This window comes from Procambarus clarkii, chromosome 50, assembly GCF_040958095.1.
Source record: "Procambarus clarkii isolate CNS0578487 chromosome 50, FALCON_Pclarkii_2.0, whole genome shotgun sequence".
In the NCBI taxonomy this organism is placed as follows: Eukaryota; Metazoa; Arthropoda; class Malacostraca; order Decapoda; family Cambaridae; genus Procambarus; species Procambarus clarkii.
In genome coordinates, this window is record NC_091199.1 from 15,691,030 (window position 1) to 15,707,080 (window position 16,051).

Sequence of the window (16,051 nt, forward strand, 5' to 3'; positions counted from 1 at the left end):
ATGTGGCACTGTATCAAAAGCTTTGCTAAAGTCAAGGTACACAACATAAGGTTCTTCAAATCCTTTGTTATCCACTTTGGGTCATTAGTATTCGATCTATTCAATTTGTATGGTTCCTGTGCTTTGCTTAGAATATTCCTAAATAAGTTATATTTTGAATCCACATCGAAATCCCCTTTTACGTCACTAATTGCTGGGTTCATGTCCTGCTCCAAGACCTGTCCACCCTCCCCCCATGCCCAAGACTTTCCAGTCCATTTGACCCAAATAAAAATCTTAGGTTACCTTCTTACATCATGAGTTTTGTCTATTATCCATGTATTTTTATGAATTTATTTATTGTTTATTTATTTTTAATAAAAATACATTTTAATTTTTGAGAGAGAGAGAGAGAGAGGGGTAGAGTGAGAGAGAGAGAGAGAGGGGGGGGGGAGATCAAGAGGGAGAGAGATGGTATTCCCAAGATAAAGACATCCTGCAGGAGGAGGCCGCCGGGGTGATGACAGTCGCCAGTAGAAGCCGCTGCACACCACCTGCCTCCTCGACCTCTCGGGTGGACCTTCAACTACTCTCTCAAGGTAATTCTTCACAACGTTGCTTGTTGATGGCACCCATTGTGCACCCATCCTCATACTCTGAGTCTACATACTCGTCCTGTCAGTCTACATACTCATGCTGTCAGTCTACATACTCATGCTGTCAGTCTACATACTCATGCTGTCAGTCTACATACTCATGCTGTCAGTCTACATACACATACTATGAGCCTTCATATTCATACTGTGAGCCTACATACTAGTCCTGTGCGTCCATATATTTGTCCTGTGAGTGGTAGCATGACAACTACCAGTACTGTAACTACCAGTACTGTAACTACCAGTACTGTAACTGTCAGTACTGTAACTTCCAGTACTGTAACTACCAGTACTGTAACTACCAGTACTGTAACTACCAGTACTGTAACTGTCAGTACTGTAACTACCAGTACTGTAACTACCAGTACTGTAACTACCAGTACTGTAACTGCCAGTACTGTAACTGCCAGTACTGTAACTGCCAGTACTGTAACTGCCAGTACTGTAACTGCCAGTACTGTAACTGCCAGTACTGTAACTACCAGTACTGTAACTGCCAGTACTGTAACTGCCAGTACTGTAACTGCCAGTACTGTAACTGCCAGTACTGTAACTGCCAGTACTGTAACTACCAGTACTGTAACTACCAGTACTGTAACTGCCAGTACTGTAACTGTCAGTACTGTAACTGCCAGTACTGTAACTGCCAGTACTGTAACTGCCAGTACTGTAACTGCCAGTACGGTAACTGCCAGTTACAGTACTGTTACAGTACTGTAACTGCCAGTACTGTAACTGCCAGTACTGTAACTGCCAGTACTGTAACTGCCAGTACTGTAACTACCAGTACTGTAACTGTCAGTACTGTAACTGCCAGTACTGTAACTGCCAGTACTGTAACTGTCAGTACTGTAACTGCCAGTACTGTAACTGTCAGTACTGTAACTGCCAGTACTGTAACTGTCAGTACTGTAACTGCCAGTACTGTAACTACCAGTACTGTAACTACCAGTACTGTAACTGCCAGTACTGTAACTGCCAGTACTGTAACTGTCAGTACTGTAACTGCCAGTACTGTAACTGCCAGTACTGTAACTGCCAGTACTGTAACTGCCAGTACTGTAACTACCAGTACTGTAACTACCAGTACTGTAACTTCCAGTACTGTAACTACCAGTACTGTAACTACCAGTACTGTAACTGCCAGTACTGTAACTGTCAGTACTGTAACTGCCAGTACTGTAACTGCCAGTACTGTAACTGCCAGTACTGTAACTGCCAGTACTGTAACTGCCAGTTACAGTACTGTTACAGTACTGTAACTGCCAGTACTGTAACTGCCAGTACTGTAACTGCCAGTACTGTAACTACCAGTACTGTAACTGCCAGTACTGTAACTGCCAGTACTGTAACTACCAGTACTGTAACTACCAGTACTGTAACTGCCAGTACTGTAACTGCCAGTACTGTAACTGCCAGTACTGTAACTACCAGTACTGTAACTGCCAGTACTGTAACTACCAGTACTGTAACTGTCAGTACTGTAACTGCCAGTACTGTAACTGCCAGTTACAGTACTGTTACAGTACTGTAACTGCCAGTACTGTAACTGCCAGTACTGTAACTGCCAGTACTGTAACTGCCAGTACTGTAACTACCAGTACTGTAACTGCCAGTACTGTAACTGCCAGTACTGTAACTGCCAGTACTGTAACTACCAGTACTGTAACTGCCAGTACTGTAACTACCAGTACTGTAACTGCCAGTACTGTAACTACCAGTACTGTAACTGCCAGTACTGTAACTACCAGTACTGTAACTGCCAGTACTGTAACTACCAGTACTGTAACTGCCAGTACTGTAACTGCCAGTACTGTAACTACCAGTACTGTAACTGCCAGTACTGTAACTGTCAGTACTGTAACTGCCAGTACTGTAACTGTCAGTACTGTAACTGCCAGTACTGTAACTGCCAGTACTGTAACTGCCAGTACTGTAACTGTCAGTACTGTAACTGCCAGTACTGTAACTGCCAGTACTGTAACTGCCAGTACTGTAACTGTCAGTACTGTAACTGTCAGTACTGTAACTGCCAGTACTGTAACTGCCAGTACTGTAACTGCCAGTACTGTAACTGTCAGTACTGTAACTGCCAGTACTGTAACTGCCAGTTACAGTACTGTAACTGCCAGTACTGTAACTGCCAGTTACAGTACTGTTACAGTACTGTAACTGCCAGTACTGTAACTGCTAGTACTGTAACTGCCAGTACTGTAACTACCAGTACTGTAACTACCAGTACTGTAACTGTCAGTACTGTAACTGCCAGTTACAGTACTGTTACAGTACTGTAACTGCCAGTACTGTAACTGCTAGTACTGTAACTGCCAGTACTGTAACTACCAGTACTGTAACTGCCAGTACTGTAACTACCAGTACTGTAACTGCCAGTACTGTAACCACCAGTACTGTAACTACCAGTACTGTAACTGCCAGTACTGTAACTGCCAGTACTGTAACCACAAGTACTGTAACTGCCAGTACTGTAACTGCCAGTACTGTAACTACCAGTACTGTAACTGCCAGTACTGTAACTACCAGTACTGTAACTGCCAGTACTGTAACCACCAGTACTGTAACTACCAGTACTGTAACTGCCAGTACTGTAACTGCCATTACTGTAACCACAAGTACTGTAACTGCCAGTACTGTAACTGCCAGTACTGTAACTGTCAGTACTGTAACTGTCAGTACTGTAACTACCAGTACTGTAACTGCCAGTACCTGGTTGGCAGTACTGTAACTACCAGTACTGTAACTGCCAGTACTGTAACCACCAGTACTGTAACTACCAGTACTGTAACTGCCAGTACTGTAACCACCAGTACTGTAACTACCAGTACTGTAACTGCCAGTACTGTAACTGCCAGTACTGTAACCACCAGTACTGTAACTGCCAGTACTGTAACTGCCAGTACTGTAACTGCCAGTACTGTAACTGTCAGTACTGTAACCACCAGTACAGTAACTGTCAGTACTGTAACCACCAGTACTGTAACTGCCAGTACTGTAACTGCCAGTACTGTAACCGCCAGTACTGTAACCACCAGTACAGTAACTGTCAGTACTGTAACTGCCAGTACTGTAACTGCCAGTACTGTAACTGCTAGTACTGTAACCGCCAGTACTGTAACTGCCAGTACTGTAACTGCCAGTACTGTAACCGCCAGTACTGTAACTGCCAGTACTGTAACTGCCAGTACTGTAACTGTCAGTACTGTAACCACCAGTACTGTAACTGCCAGTACTGTAACTGTCAGTACTGTAACCACCAGTACTGTAACTGCCAGTACTGTAACTGTCAGTACTGTAACTGCCAGTACTGTAACTGCCAGTACTGTAACTGCCAGTACTGTAACCGCCAGTACTGTAACTGTCAGTACTGTAACCGCCAGTACTGTAACTGCCAGTACTGTAACCGCCAGTACTGTAACTGCCAGTACTGTAACTGCCAGTACTGTAACTGCCAGTACTGTAACTGCCAGTACTGTAACTGCCAGTACTGTAACTGCCAGTACTGTAACTGTCAGTACTGTAACTGCCAGTACTGTAACTGCCAGTACTGTAACTGCCAGTACTATAACTGCCAGTACTGTAACTGCCAGTACTGTAACTACCAGTACTGTAACTGCCAGTACTGTAACTACCAGTACTGTAACTGCCAGTACTGTAACTGCCAGTACTGTAACTGCCAGTACTGTAACTGCCAGTACTGTAACTACCAGTACTGTAACTACCAGTACTGTAACTGCCAGTACTGTAACTGCCAGTACTGTAACTACCAGTACTGTAACTGCCAGTACTGTAACTGCCAGTACTGTAACTGCCAGTACTGTAACTACCAGTACTGTAACTGCCAGTACTGTAACTGCCAGTACTGTAACTGCCAGTACTGTAACTGCCAGTACTGTAACTACCAGTACTGTAACTACTAGTACTGTAACTGGTATCTGGCATAGTCAACAGTTAAACTTGTGTTACTGGCATAGTCAACAGTTAAACTTGTGTTACTGGTGTAGTCAACAGTTAAACTTGTGTTACTGGCATAGTCAACAGTTAAACTTGTGTTACTGGCATAGCCAACAGTTAAACTTGTGTTACTGGCATAGCCAACAGTTAAACTTGTGTTACTGGCATAGCCAACAGTTAAACTTGTATTACTGGTGTAGTCAACAGTTAAACTTGCGTTACTGGCATAGCCAACAGTTAAACTTGTATTACTGGCATAGCCAACAGTTAAACTTGTGTTACTGGCATAGCCAACAGTTAAACTTGTATTACTGGCATAGCCAACAGTTAAACTTGTGTTACTGGCATAGTCAACAGTTAAACTTGTGTTACTGGCATAGTCAACAGTTAAACTTGTGTTACTGGCATAGCCAACAGTTAAACTTGTGTTACTGGCATAGCCAACAGTTAAACTTGTATTACTGGTGTAGTCAACAGATAAACTTGCGTTACTGGCATAGCCAACAGTTAAACTTGTATTACTGGCATAGCCAACAGTTAAACTTGTGTTACTGGCATAGCCAACAGTTAAACTTGTATTACTGGCATAGCCAACAGTTAAACTTGTGTTACTGGCATAGTCAACAGTTAAACTTGTGTTACTGGCATAGTCAACAGTTAAACTTGTGTTACTGGCATAGCCAACAGTTAAACTTGTGTTACTGGCATAGCCAACAGTTAAACTTGTGTTACTGGCATAGCCAACAGTTAAACTTGTATTACTGGTGTAGTCAACAGTTAAACTTGCGTTACTGGCATAGCCAACAGTTAAACTTGTATTACTGGCATAGCCAACAGTTAAACTTGTGTTACTGGCATAGCCAACAGTTAAACTTGTATTACTGGCATAGCCAACAGTTAAACTTGTGTTACTGGCATAGTCAACAGTTAAACTTGTGTTACTGGCATAGTCAACAGTTAAACTTGTGTTACTGGCATAGCCAACAGTTAAACTTGTGTTACTGGCATAGCCAACAGTTAAACTTGTGTTACTGGCATAGCCAACAGTTAAACTTGTATTACTGGTGTAGTCAACAGTTAAACTTGCGTTACTGGCATAGCCAACAGTTAAACTTGTATTACTGGCATAGCCAACAGTTAAACTTGTGTTACTGGCATAGCCAACAGTTAAACTTGTATTACTGGCATAGCCAACAGTTAAACTTGTGTTACTGGCATAGTCAACAGTTAAACTTGTGTTACTGGCATAGCCAACAGTTAAACTTGTGTTACTGGCATAGCCAACAGTTAAACTTGTGTTACTGGCATAGCCAACAGTTAAACTTGTATTACTGGTGTAGTCAACAGTTAAACTTGTGTTACTGGCATAGCCAACAGTTAAACTTGTATTACTGGCATAGCCAACAGTTAAACTTGTGTTACTGGCATAGCCAACAGTTAAACTTGTATTACTGGCATAGTCAACAGTTAAACTGGTGTTTAACTGTTGACTATTCCAGCACAGTAGTACACACCAGCACAGTAGCACACACCAACACAGTAGTACACACCAACACAGTAGTACACACTAACACAGTAGTACACACCAACACAGTAGCACACACCAACAGAGTAGTACACACCAACACAGTAGTACACACTAACACAGTAGTACACACCAACACAGTAGTACACACCAACACAGTAGTACACACCAGCACAGTAGTACACACCAACACAGTAGTACACACCAACACAGTAGTACACACTAACACAGTAGTACACACCAACACAGTAGCACACACCAACACAGTAGTACACACCAACACAGTAGTACACACTAACACAGTAGTACACACCAACACAGTAGTACACACCAACACAGTAGTACACACCAGCACAGTAGTACACACCAACACAGTAGTACACACCAACACAGTAGCACACACCAACACAGTAGTACACACCAACACAGTAGTACACACTAACACAGTAGTACACACCAACACAGTAGTGCACACCAACACAGTAGTACACACCAACACAGTAGTACACACCAACACAGTAGTACACACCAACACAGTAGTACACACCAACACAGTAGTACACACCAACACAGTAGTGCACACTAACACAGTAGTACACACCAACACAGTAGTGCACACTAACACAGTAGTACACACCAACACAGTAGTACACACCAACACAGTAGTACACACCAACACAGTAGTGCACACCAACACAGTAGTACACACCAACACAGTAGTACACACCAGCACAGTAGTGCACACCAACACAGTAGTACACACCAACACAGTAGTACACACCAGCACAGTAGTACACACCAACACAGTAGTGCACACTAACACAGTAGTACACACCAACACAGTAGTGCACACCAACACAGTAGTGCACACCAACACAGTAGTACACACCAACACAGTAGTACACACCAGCACAGTAGTACACACTAACACAGTAGTACAGACCAGCACAGTAGTACACACTAACACAGTAGTACACACCAGCACAGTAGTGCACACCAACACAGTAGTGCACACCAACACAGTAGTACGCTCCATCGTGACCACAGCCAGGTGACACTGTGACCACAGCCAGGTGACACCGTGACCACTGCCAGGTGACACTGTGACCACAGCCAGGTGACACCGTGACCACAGCCAGGTGACACCGTGACCACAGCCAGGTGACACTGTGACCACAGCCAGGTGACACCGTGACCACAGCCAGGTGACACCGTGACCACAGCCAGGTGACACTGTGACCACAGCCAGGTGACACTGTGACCACAGCCAGGTGACACCGTGACCACAGCCAGGTGACACTATGACCACAGCCAGGTGACACCGTGACCACAGCCAGGTGACACCGTGACCACAGCCAGGTGACACTATGACCACAGCCAGGTGAGACTGTGACCACAGCCAGGTGACACTGTGACCACAGCCAGGTGACACTGTGAACACAGCCAGGTGACACCGTGCCCACAGCCAGGTGACACTGTGACCACAGCCAGGTGACACTGTGACCACAGCCAGGTGACACCGTGACCACAGCCAGGTGACACTATGACAACAGCCAGGTGACACTGTGACCACAGCCAGGTGACACCGTGACCACAGCCAGGTGACACTATGACCGCAGCCAGGTAACACTATGACCACATCCAGGTGACACTGTGACCACAGCCAGGTGACACTGTGACCACAGCCAGGTGACACTGTGACCACAGCCAGGTGACACTGTGACCACAGCCAGGTGACACCGTGACCACAGCCAGGTGACACTGTGACCACAGCCAGGTGACACTGTGACCACAGCCAGGTGACACTGTGACCACAGCCAGGTGACACTGTGACCACAGCCAGGTGACACCGTGACCACAGCCAGGTGACACTGTGACCACAGCCAGGTGACACTGTGACCACACCCAGGTGACACTGTGACCACAGCCAGGTGACACTATGACCACGTCCAGGTGACACTGTGACCACAGCCAGGTGACACTGTGACCACAGCCAGGTGACACTGTGACCACAGCCAGGTGACACTATGACCACATCCAGGAACACTGTGACCACAGCCAGGTAACACTGTGACCACAGCCAGGTGACACTATGACCACATCCAGGAACACTGTGACCACAGCCAGGTGACACCGTGACCACAGCCAGGTGACACCGTGACCACAGCCAGGTGACACTATGACCACAGCCAGGTGACACTGTGACCACATCCAGGTGACACTGTGACCACAGCCAGGTGACACTGTGACCACAGCCAGGTGACACTATGACCACAGCCAGGTGACACTGTGACCACAGCCAGGTGACACTTTGACCACAGCCAGGTGACAGTGACCACAGCCAGGTGACACTGTGACCACAGCAGGGTGACACTTAGACCACAGCCAGGTGACACCGTGACCACAGCCAGGTGAGACTGTGACCACAGCCAGGTGACACTGTGACCACAGCCAGGTGACACCGTGACCACAGCCAGGTGACACTATGACCACAGCCAGGTGACACCGTGACCACAGCCAGGTGACACTATGACCACAGCCAGGTGACACTATGACCACATCCAGGTGACACTGTGACCATAGCCAGGTGACACTGTGACCACAGCCAGGTGACACTGTGACTACAGCCAGGTGACACTATGACCACAGCCAGGTGACACTATGACCACATCCAGGTGACACTGTGACCACAGCCAGGTGACACTGTGACCACAGCCAGGTGACACTGTGACCACAGCCAGGTGACACCGTGACCACAACCAGGTGACACTGTGACCACAGCCAGGTGACACTGTGACCACAGCCAGGTGACACTGTAACCACAGCCAGGTGACACTGTGACCACAGCCAGGTGACACCGTGACCACAGCCAGGTGACACTGTGACCACAGCCAGGTGACACTGTGAATACAGCAGGGTGACACTGTGACCACAGTCTGGTGACACCGGGACCACTGCCAGGCGACACCGTGACCACAGCCAGGTGACACTGTGACCACAGCCAGGTGACACTGTGACCACAGTCTGGTGACACCGTGACCACAGCAGAGTGACACTGTGACCACAACCAGGTGACACTATGACCACAGCCAGGTGACACTATGACCACAGCCAGGTGACACTATGACCACAGCCAGGTGACACTGTGACCACAGCCAGGTGACACTATGACCACATCTAGGTGACACCGTCGTGATCCTAAACTTTGCTGTTCCAACAGGACCGAGAAGGAGGATCTAACCAAGAAATATGTCGACCAAAAGGGAATGTTCGCCACCGTTACCTGGACCTGAAGGTAAACAGTTCAGCACCAGAGGCCAGCCTGCACCTCAAGGTAAACAGTACAGCACCCGAGGCCAGTCAGCACCTCAAGGTAAACAGTACAGCACCCGAGGCCAGCCAGCACCTCAAGGTAAACAGTTCAGCACCAGAGGCCAGCCAGCACCTCAAGGTAAACAGTTCAGCACCAGAGGCCAGCAAGCACCTCAAGGTAAACAGTTCAGCACCAGAGGCCAGCAAGCACCTCAAGGTAAACAGTTCAGCACCAGAGGCCAGCCAGCACCTCAAGGTAAACAGTTCAGCACCAGAGGCCAGCCAGCACCTCAAGGTAAACAGTTCAGCACCAGAGGCCAGCCAGCACCTCAAGGTAAACAGTTCAGCACCAGAGGCCAGCCAGCACCTCAAGGTAAACAGTTCAGCACCAGAGGCCAGCAAGCACCTCAAGGTAAACAGTTCAGCACCAGAGGCCAGCCAGCACCTCAAGGTAAACACTTCAGCACCAGAGGCCAGCCAGCACCTCAAGGTAAACAGTTCAGCACCCGAGGCCAGCCAGCACCTCAAGGTAAACAGTACAGCACCCGAGGCCAGCCTGCACCTCAAGGTAAACAGTACAGCACCCGAGGCCATTAAGCACCTCAAGGTAAACAGTACAGCACCCGAGGCCAGTCAGCACCTTAAGGTAAACAGTACAGCACCCGAGGCCAGCCAGCACCTCAAGGTAAACAGTACAGCACCCGAGGCCATTAAGCACCTCAAGGTAAACAGTACAGCACCCGAGGCCAGTCAGCACCTTAAGGTAAACAGTACAGCACCCGAGGCCAGCCTGCACCTCAAGGTAAACAATACAGCTCCCGAGGCCAGCCAGCACCTCAAGGTAAACAGTACAGCACCCGAGGCCATTCAGCACCTCAAGGTAAACAGTACAGCACCCGAGGCCAGCCAGCACCTCAAGGTAAACAGTACAGCACCCGAGGCCATTAAGCACCTCAAGGTAAACAGTACAGCACCCGAGGCCAGCCAGCACCTCAAGGTAAACAGTACAGCACCCGAGGCCATTAAGCACCTCAAGGTAAACAGTACAGCACCCGAGGCCAGCCAGCACATCAAGGTAAACAGTACAGCACCCGAGGCCAGCCTGCACCTCAAGGTAAACAGTACAGCACCCGAGGCCAGCCAGCACCTCAAGGTAAACAGTACAGCACCCGAGGCCATTCAGCACCTCAAGGTAAACAGTTCAGTGCCCGAGGCCAGCCAGCACATCAAGGTAAACAGTACAGCACCCGAGGCCAGCCTGCACATCAAGGTAAACAGTACAGCACCCGAGGCCAGCCTGCACCTCAAGGTAAACAGTACAGCACCCGAGGCCAGCCAGCACCTCAACGTAAACAGTACAGCACCCGAGGCCAGCCTGCACCTCAAGGTAAACAATACAGCACCCGAGGCCAGCCAGTCAGCACCTCAAGGAAAACAGTACAGCACCCGAGGCCATTCAGCACCTCAAGGTAAACAGTTCAGCGCCCGAGGTAAGCCTGCACCTCAAGGTAAACAGTTCACCACCCGAGGCCAGCCTGCACCTCAAGGTAAACAGTTCACCACCCGAGGCCAGCCTGCACCTTAAGGTAAACAGTACAACACCCGAGGCCAGCCTGCACCTCAAGGTAAACAGTTCACCACCCGAGGCCAGCCTGCACCTTAAGGTAAACAGTACAATACCCGAGGCCAGCCAGCACATCAAGGTAAACAGTACAGCACCCGAGGCCAGTCAGCACCTCAAGGTAAACAGTACAATACCCGAGGCCAGCCAGCACCTCAAGGTAAACAGTACAACACCCGAGGCCAGCCTGCACCTTAAGGTAAACAGTACAATACCCGAGGCCAGCCAGCACCTCAAGGTAAACAGTACAGCACCCGAGGCCAGCCAGCACATCAAGGTAAACAGTACAATACCCGAGGCCAGCCAGCACCTCAAGGTAAACAGTACAACACCCGAGGCCAGCCTGCACCTTAAGGTAAACAGTACAATACCCGAGGCCAGCCAGCACATCAAGGTAAACAGTACAGCACCCGAGGCCAGTCAGCACCTCAAGGTAAACAGTACAATACCCGAGGCCAGCCAGCACCTCAAGGTAAACAGTACAACACCCGAGGCCAGCCAGCACCTCAAGGTAAACAGTACAGCACCCGAGGCCAGTCAGCACATCAAGGTAAACAGTACAATACCCGAGGCCAGCCAGCACCTCAAGGTAAACAGTACAACACCCGAGGCCAGCCAGCACCTCAAGGTAAACAGTACAGCACCCGAGGCCAGTCAGCACATCAAGGTAAACAGTACAGCACCCGAGGCCAGTCAGCACCTCAAGGTAAACAGTACAATACCCGAGGCCAGCCAGCACCTCAAGGTAAACAGTACAACACCCGAGGCCAGCCAGCACCTCAAGGTAAACAGTACAGCACCCGAGGCCAGTCAGCACATCAAGGTAAACAGTACAGCACCCGAGGCCAGCCAGCACCTCAAGGTAAACAGTACAGCACCCGAGGCCAGCCTGCACCGCAAGGTAAACAGTACAATACCCGAGGCCAGCCTGCACATCAAGGTAAACAGTACAGCACCCGAGGCCAGTCAGCACATCAAGGTAAACAGTACAGCACCCGAAGCCAGCCTGCACCTCAAGGTAAACATTACAGTACCCGAGGCCAGCCAGCACCTCAAGGTAAACAGTACAGCACCCGAGGCCAGCCATCAGCTCAAGGTAAACAGTACAGCACCCGAGGCCAGCCTGCACCTCAAGGTAAACAGTACAATACCCGAGGCCAGTCAGCACCTCAAGGTAAACAGTATAGCACCCGAGGCCAGCCAGCACCTCAAGGTAAACAGTACAGCACCCGAGGCCAGCCTGCACCTCAAGGTAAACAGTACAATACCCGAGGCCAGCCAGCACCTTAAGGTAAACAGTACAGCACCCGAGGCCAGCCTGCACCTCAAGGTAAACAGTACAACACCCGAGGCCAGTCAGCACATCAAGGTAAACAGTACAGCACCCGAGGCCAGCCAGCACCTCAAGGTAAACAGTACAGCACCCGAGGCCAGCCAGCACCTCAAGGTAAACAGTACAGCACCCGAGGCCAGCCAGCACCTCAAGGTAAACAGTACAGCACCCGAGGCCAGTCAGCACATCAAGGTAAACAGTACAGCACCCGAGGCCAGTCAGCACATCAAGGTAAACAGTACAGCACCCGAGGCCAGTCAGCACATCAAGGTAAACAGTACAGCACCCGAGGCCAGTCAGCACATCAAGGTAAACAGTACAATACCCGAGGCCAGCCAGCACCTCAAGGTAAACAGTAAAGCACCCGAGGCCAGTCAGCACATCAAGGTAAACAGTACAGCACCCGAGGCCAGCCAGCACCTCAAGGTAAACAGTACAGCACCCGAGGCCAGCCAGCACCTCAAGGTAAACAGTACAGCACCCGAGGCCAGCCAGCACCTCAAGGTAAACAGTACAGCACCCGAGGCCAGCCTGCACCTCAAGGTAAACAGTACAGCACCCGAGGCCAGCCTGCTCATCAAGGTAAACAGTACAGCACCCGAGGCCAGCCAGCACCTCAAGGTAAACAGTACAGCACCCGAGGCCAGCCTGCACCTCAAGGTAAACAGTACAGCACCCGAGGCCAGCCTGCTCATCAAGGTAAACAGTTCAGCACCCGAGGCCAGCCAGCACCTCAAGGTAAACAGTACAGCACCCGAGGCCAGCCAGCACCTCAAGGTAAACAGTACAACACCCGAGGCCAGCCATCAGCTCAAGGTAAACAGTTCAGCACCCGAGGCCAGCCAGCACCTCAAGGTAAACAGTACAGCACCCGAGGCCAGCCATCAGCTCAAGGTAAACAGTTCAGCACCCGAGGCCAGCCAGCACCTCAAGGTAAACAGTACAGCACCCGAGGCCAGCCAGCACCTCAAGGTAAACAGTTCAGCACCCGAGGCCAGCCAGCACCTCAAGGTAAACAGTACAGCACCCGAGGCCAGCCAGCACCTCAAGGTAAACAGTACAGCACCCGAGGCCAGTCAGCACATCAAGGTAAACAGTACAGCACCCGACGCCAGCCTGCATCTCAAGGTAAACAGTACAGCACCCGAGGCCTTCCAGGTCCTCAAGGTAAACAGTACAGCACCCGAGGCCAGCCAGCACCTCAAGGTAAACAGTACAGCACCCGAGGCCAGCCTGCACCTCAAGGTAAACAGTACAGCACCCGAGGCCAGCCTGCTCATCAAGGTAAACAGTTCAGCACCCGAGGCCAGCCTGCTTTTCAAGGTAAACTTTACAGCTCCCGAGGCCAGTCAGCACCGCAAGGTAAACAGTACAGCACGCGAGGGCAGCCAGCACCTCAAGGTAAACAGTACAACACCCGAGGCCAGTCAGCACCGCAAGGTAAACAGTACAGCACGCGAGGGCAGCCAGCACCTCAAGGTAAACAGTGCAACACCCGAGGCCAGCCTGAACCTCAAAGTAAACAGTACAGCACCCGAGGCCAGCCAACACGTCAAGGTAAACAGTACAGCACCCGAGGCCAGCCAGCACCTCAAGGTAAACAGTTCAGCACCCGAGGCCATCCTGCACCTCAAGGTAAACAGTACAGCACCCGAGGCCAGTCTGCACCTCAAGGTAAACAGTACAGCACCCGAGGCCAGCCAACACGTCAAGGTAAACAGTACAGCACCCGAGGCCAGCCAGCACCTCAAGGTAAACAGTACAGCACCCGAGGCCAGCCTGCACCTCAAGGTAAACAGTACAGCACCCGAGGCCAGCCAGCACCTCAAGGTAAACAGTACAACACCCGATGCCAGCCAGCACCTCAAGGTAAACAGTACAGCACCCGAGGCCAGCCAGCACCTCAAGGTAAACAGTACAACACCCGAGGCCAGCCTGCACCTCAAGGTAAACAGTACAGCACCCGAGGCCAGCCAGCACCTCAAGGTAAACAGTACAGCACCCGAGGCCAGCCAGCACCTCAAGGTAAACAGTACAACACCCGAGGCCAGCCAACACGTCAAGGTAAACAGTACAGCACCCGAGGCCAGCCAGCACCTCAAGGTAAACAGTACAACACCCGAGGCCAGCTTGCACCTCAAGGTAAACAGTACAGCACCCGAGGCCAGCCTGCACCTCAAGGTAAACAGTACAACACCCGAGGCCAGCCTGCACCTCAAGGTAAACAGTACAGCACCCGAGGCCAGCCAGCACCTCAAGGTAAACAGTACAGCACCCGAGGCCAGCCAGCAGCTCAAGGTAAACTGTACAGCACATGAGGCCAGCCTGCACCTCAAGGTAAACAGTACAGCACCAGAGGTCAGCCAGCACCTCAAGGTAAACAGTACAGCACCAGAGGTCAGCCAGCACCTCAAGGTAAACAGTACAGCACCAGAGGTCAGCCTGCACCTCAAGGTAAACAGTACAGCACCCGAGGCCAGCCAGCACCTCGTGGTAAACAGTATTACTGAGTTCTGGACCATTATCTGATAGGATTACTTTAGGCATACTATATCTACAAATTATTTAGTCATGGAATGCACTGGCTATAGTTTCTGCTGTTTTGTTCGGGATAGGAACTCGTTCGCAAAACCGTGACAAAATATGAACAATTACAAGCAAGTGTTTGTTCCCTTTTCTGTTTCCGCAAAATTTGTCAACAAATCCATTGGTACTCGTTCCCAAGTCGTTTTAGTCGTTGGGTACACCTGAGTTGGATTAGGTCTTGTTACCTGCTGTAAGCAGGTCAAACATCTGTCAACATAATGAGCAATCTCCTTAGCCATTTTTGGACAAAAATACTTCAATCGACCTTGCTGGAGTGTACGATCCTTTCCTGGATGTGCACTTGAGGGAGCATCATGAATAATCTTTAACACAGTTGGTACCAAGACAGCTGGACAACTACCTGACAACACTTCCTCGGGGCTGTCCCTAGCTTTACTACTCTACACAGTAAATTGTCAAACATCACTAACTCTTTCAATGGTACTGGAGGTTTGTGAATCGGGCGAGTATCTTGCTTAGTTAAAAACTTAATGATGGGTGCCCATATGGGGTCTTGTCTCTGTTCCGTCTCGACTACTGTACCGTCTAATGCTGGGTAATTTTACTGAATCGCAGCTACGTGTCGAGAAAACGCATCCGCTACAATATTTTGCTTTCCTGGAATATAACCAAATGTGGAACTGAACTCTTGAATTGTGAGCAAATATCTAGCAAACTTTCCAACAGGATTCTTATTCTTGAACAAAGGAATCACTGGTTGGTGATCTGTAAGAACACAAACTGGGTAATTATAAATTGTATCCCTGAAATGTTTAAAAGCCCATACAACTGCTAGAGCTTCACATTCTGTTACACTAAATTTGTTCTCTTCTTTAGATAATGTACGCATAAACTTTTGCGTGATCTTCTGTTTGAAGTAATGCAGCACCTAAGCCAATGTCACTAGCATCTGTAACCAACGTAAAAGGTTTAGAAAAATCTGGGTACCTAAGGACAGGTGACGAGATCAAGGCTGTCTTGAGTTTTTTGAATGAATGTTCCTGGGCTTCTTCCCAAACAAAGGGTTCATCTTTTCTTTGCAATTTATACAGTGGAGCGGCTATAATAGA

The 16,051-nt window shown here is 49.4% G+C and overlaps 2 protein-coding genes across 3 annotated transcripts in view; one reads left to right on the forward strand and one right to left on the reverse strand.

Moving 5' to 3' along the window:
- Positions 1–501: 501 nt before the first annotated feature.
- The window catches only part of LOC138351616 (uncharacterized), a 75,989-nt gene continuing 60,439 nt past the window's right edge, over positions 502–16,051 (forward strand). For both annotated transcript variants that reach the window (XM_069303597.1, XM_069303596.1), the window contains exons 1-2: positions 502–578; positions 9,350–9,424. In XM_069303597.1, coding sequence (XP_069159698.1) covers positions 9,379–9,424 — 46 coding nt within the window. In that variant the 5' untranslated portion in view covers positions 502–578; positions 9,350–9,378. The remainder of the gene's footprint in view (positions 579–9,349; positions 9,425–16,051) is intronic.
- Positions 4,567–7,165, reverse strand: LOC123772727 (ice nucleation protein-like). Its single transcript, XM_069303673.1, has 2 exons — positions 7,095–7,165; positions 4,567–6,025 (listed from the first exon to the last, which is right to left on the reverse strand). The coding sequence occupies exons 1-2, from the start codon at positions 7,163–7,165 to the stop codon at positions 4,567–4,569; spliced, it is 1,530 nt and encodes a 509-aa protein (XP_069159774.1).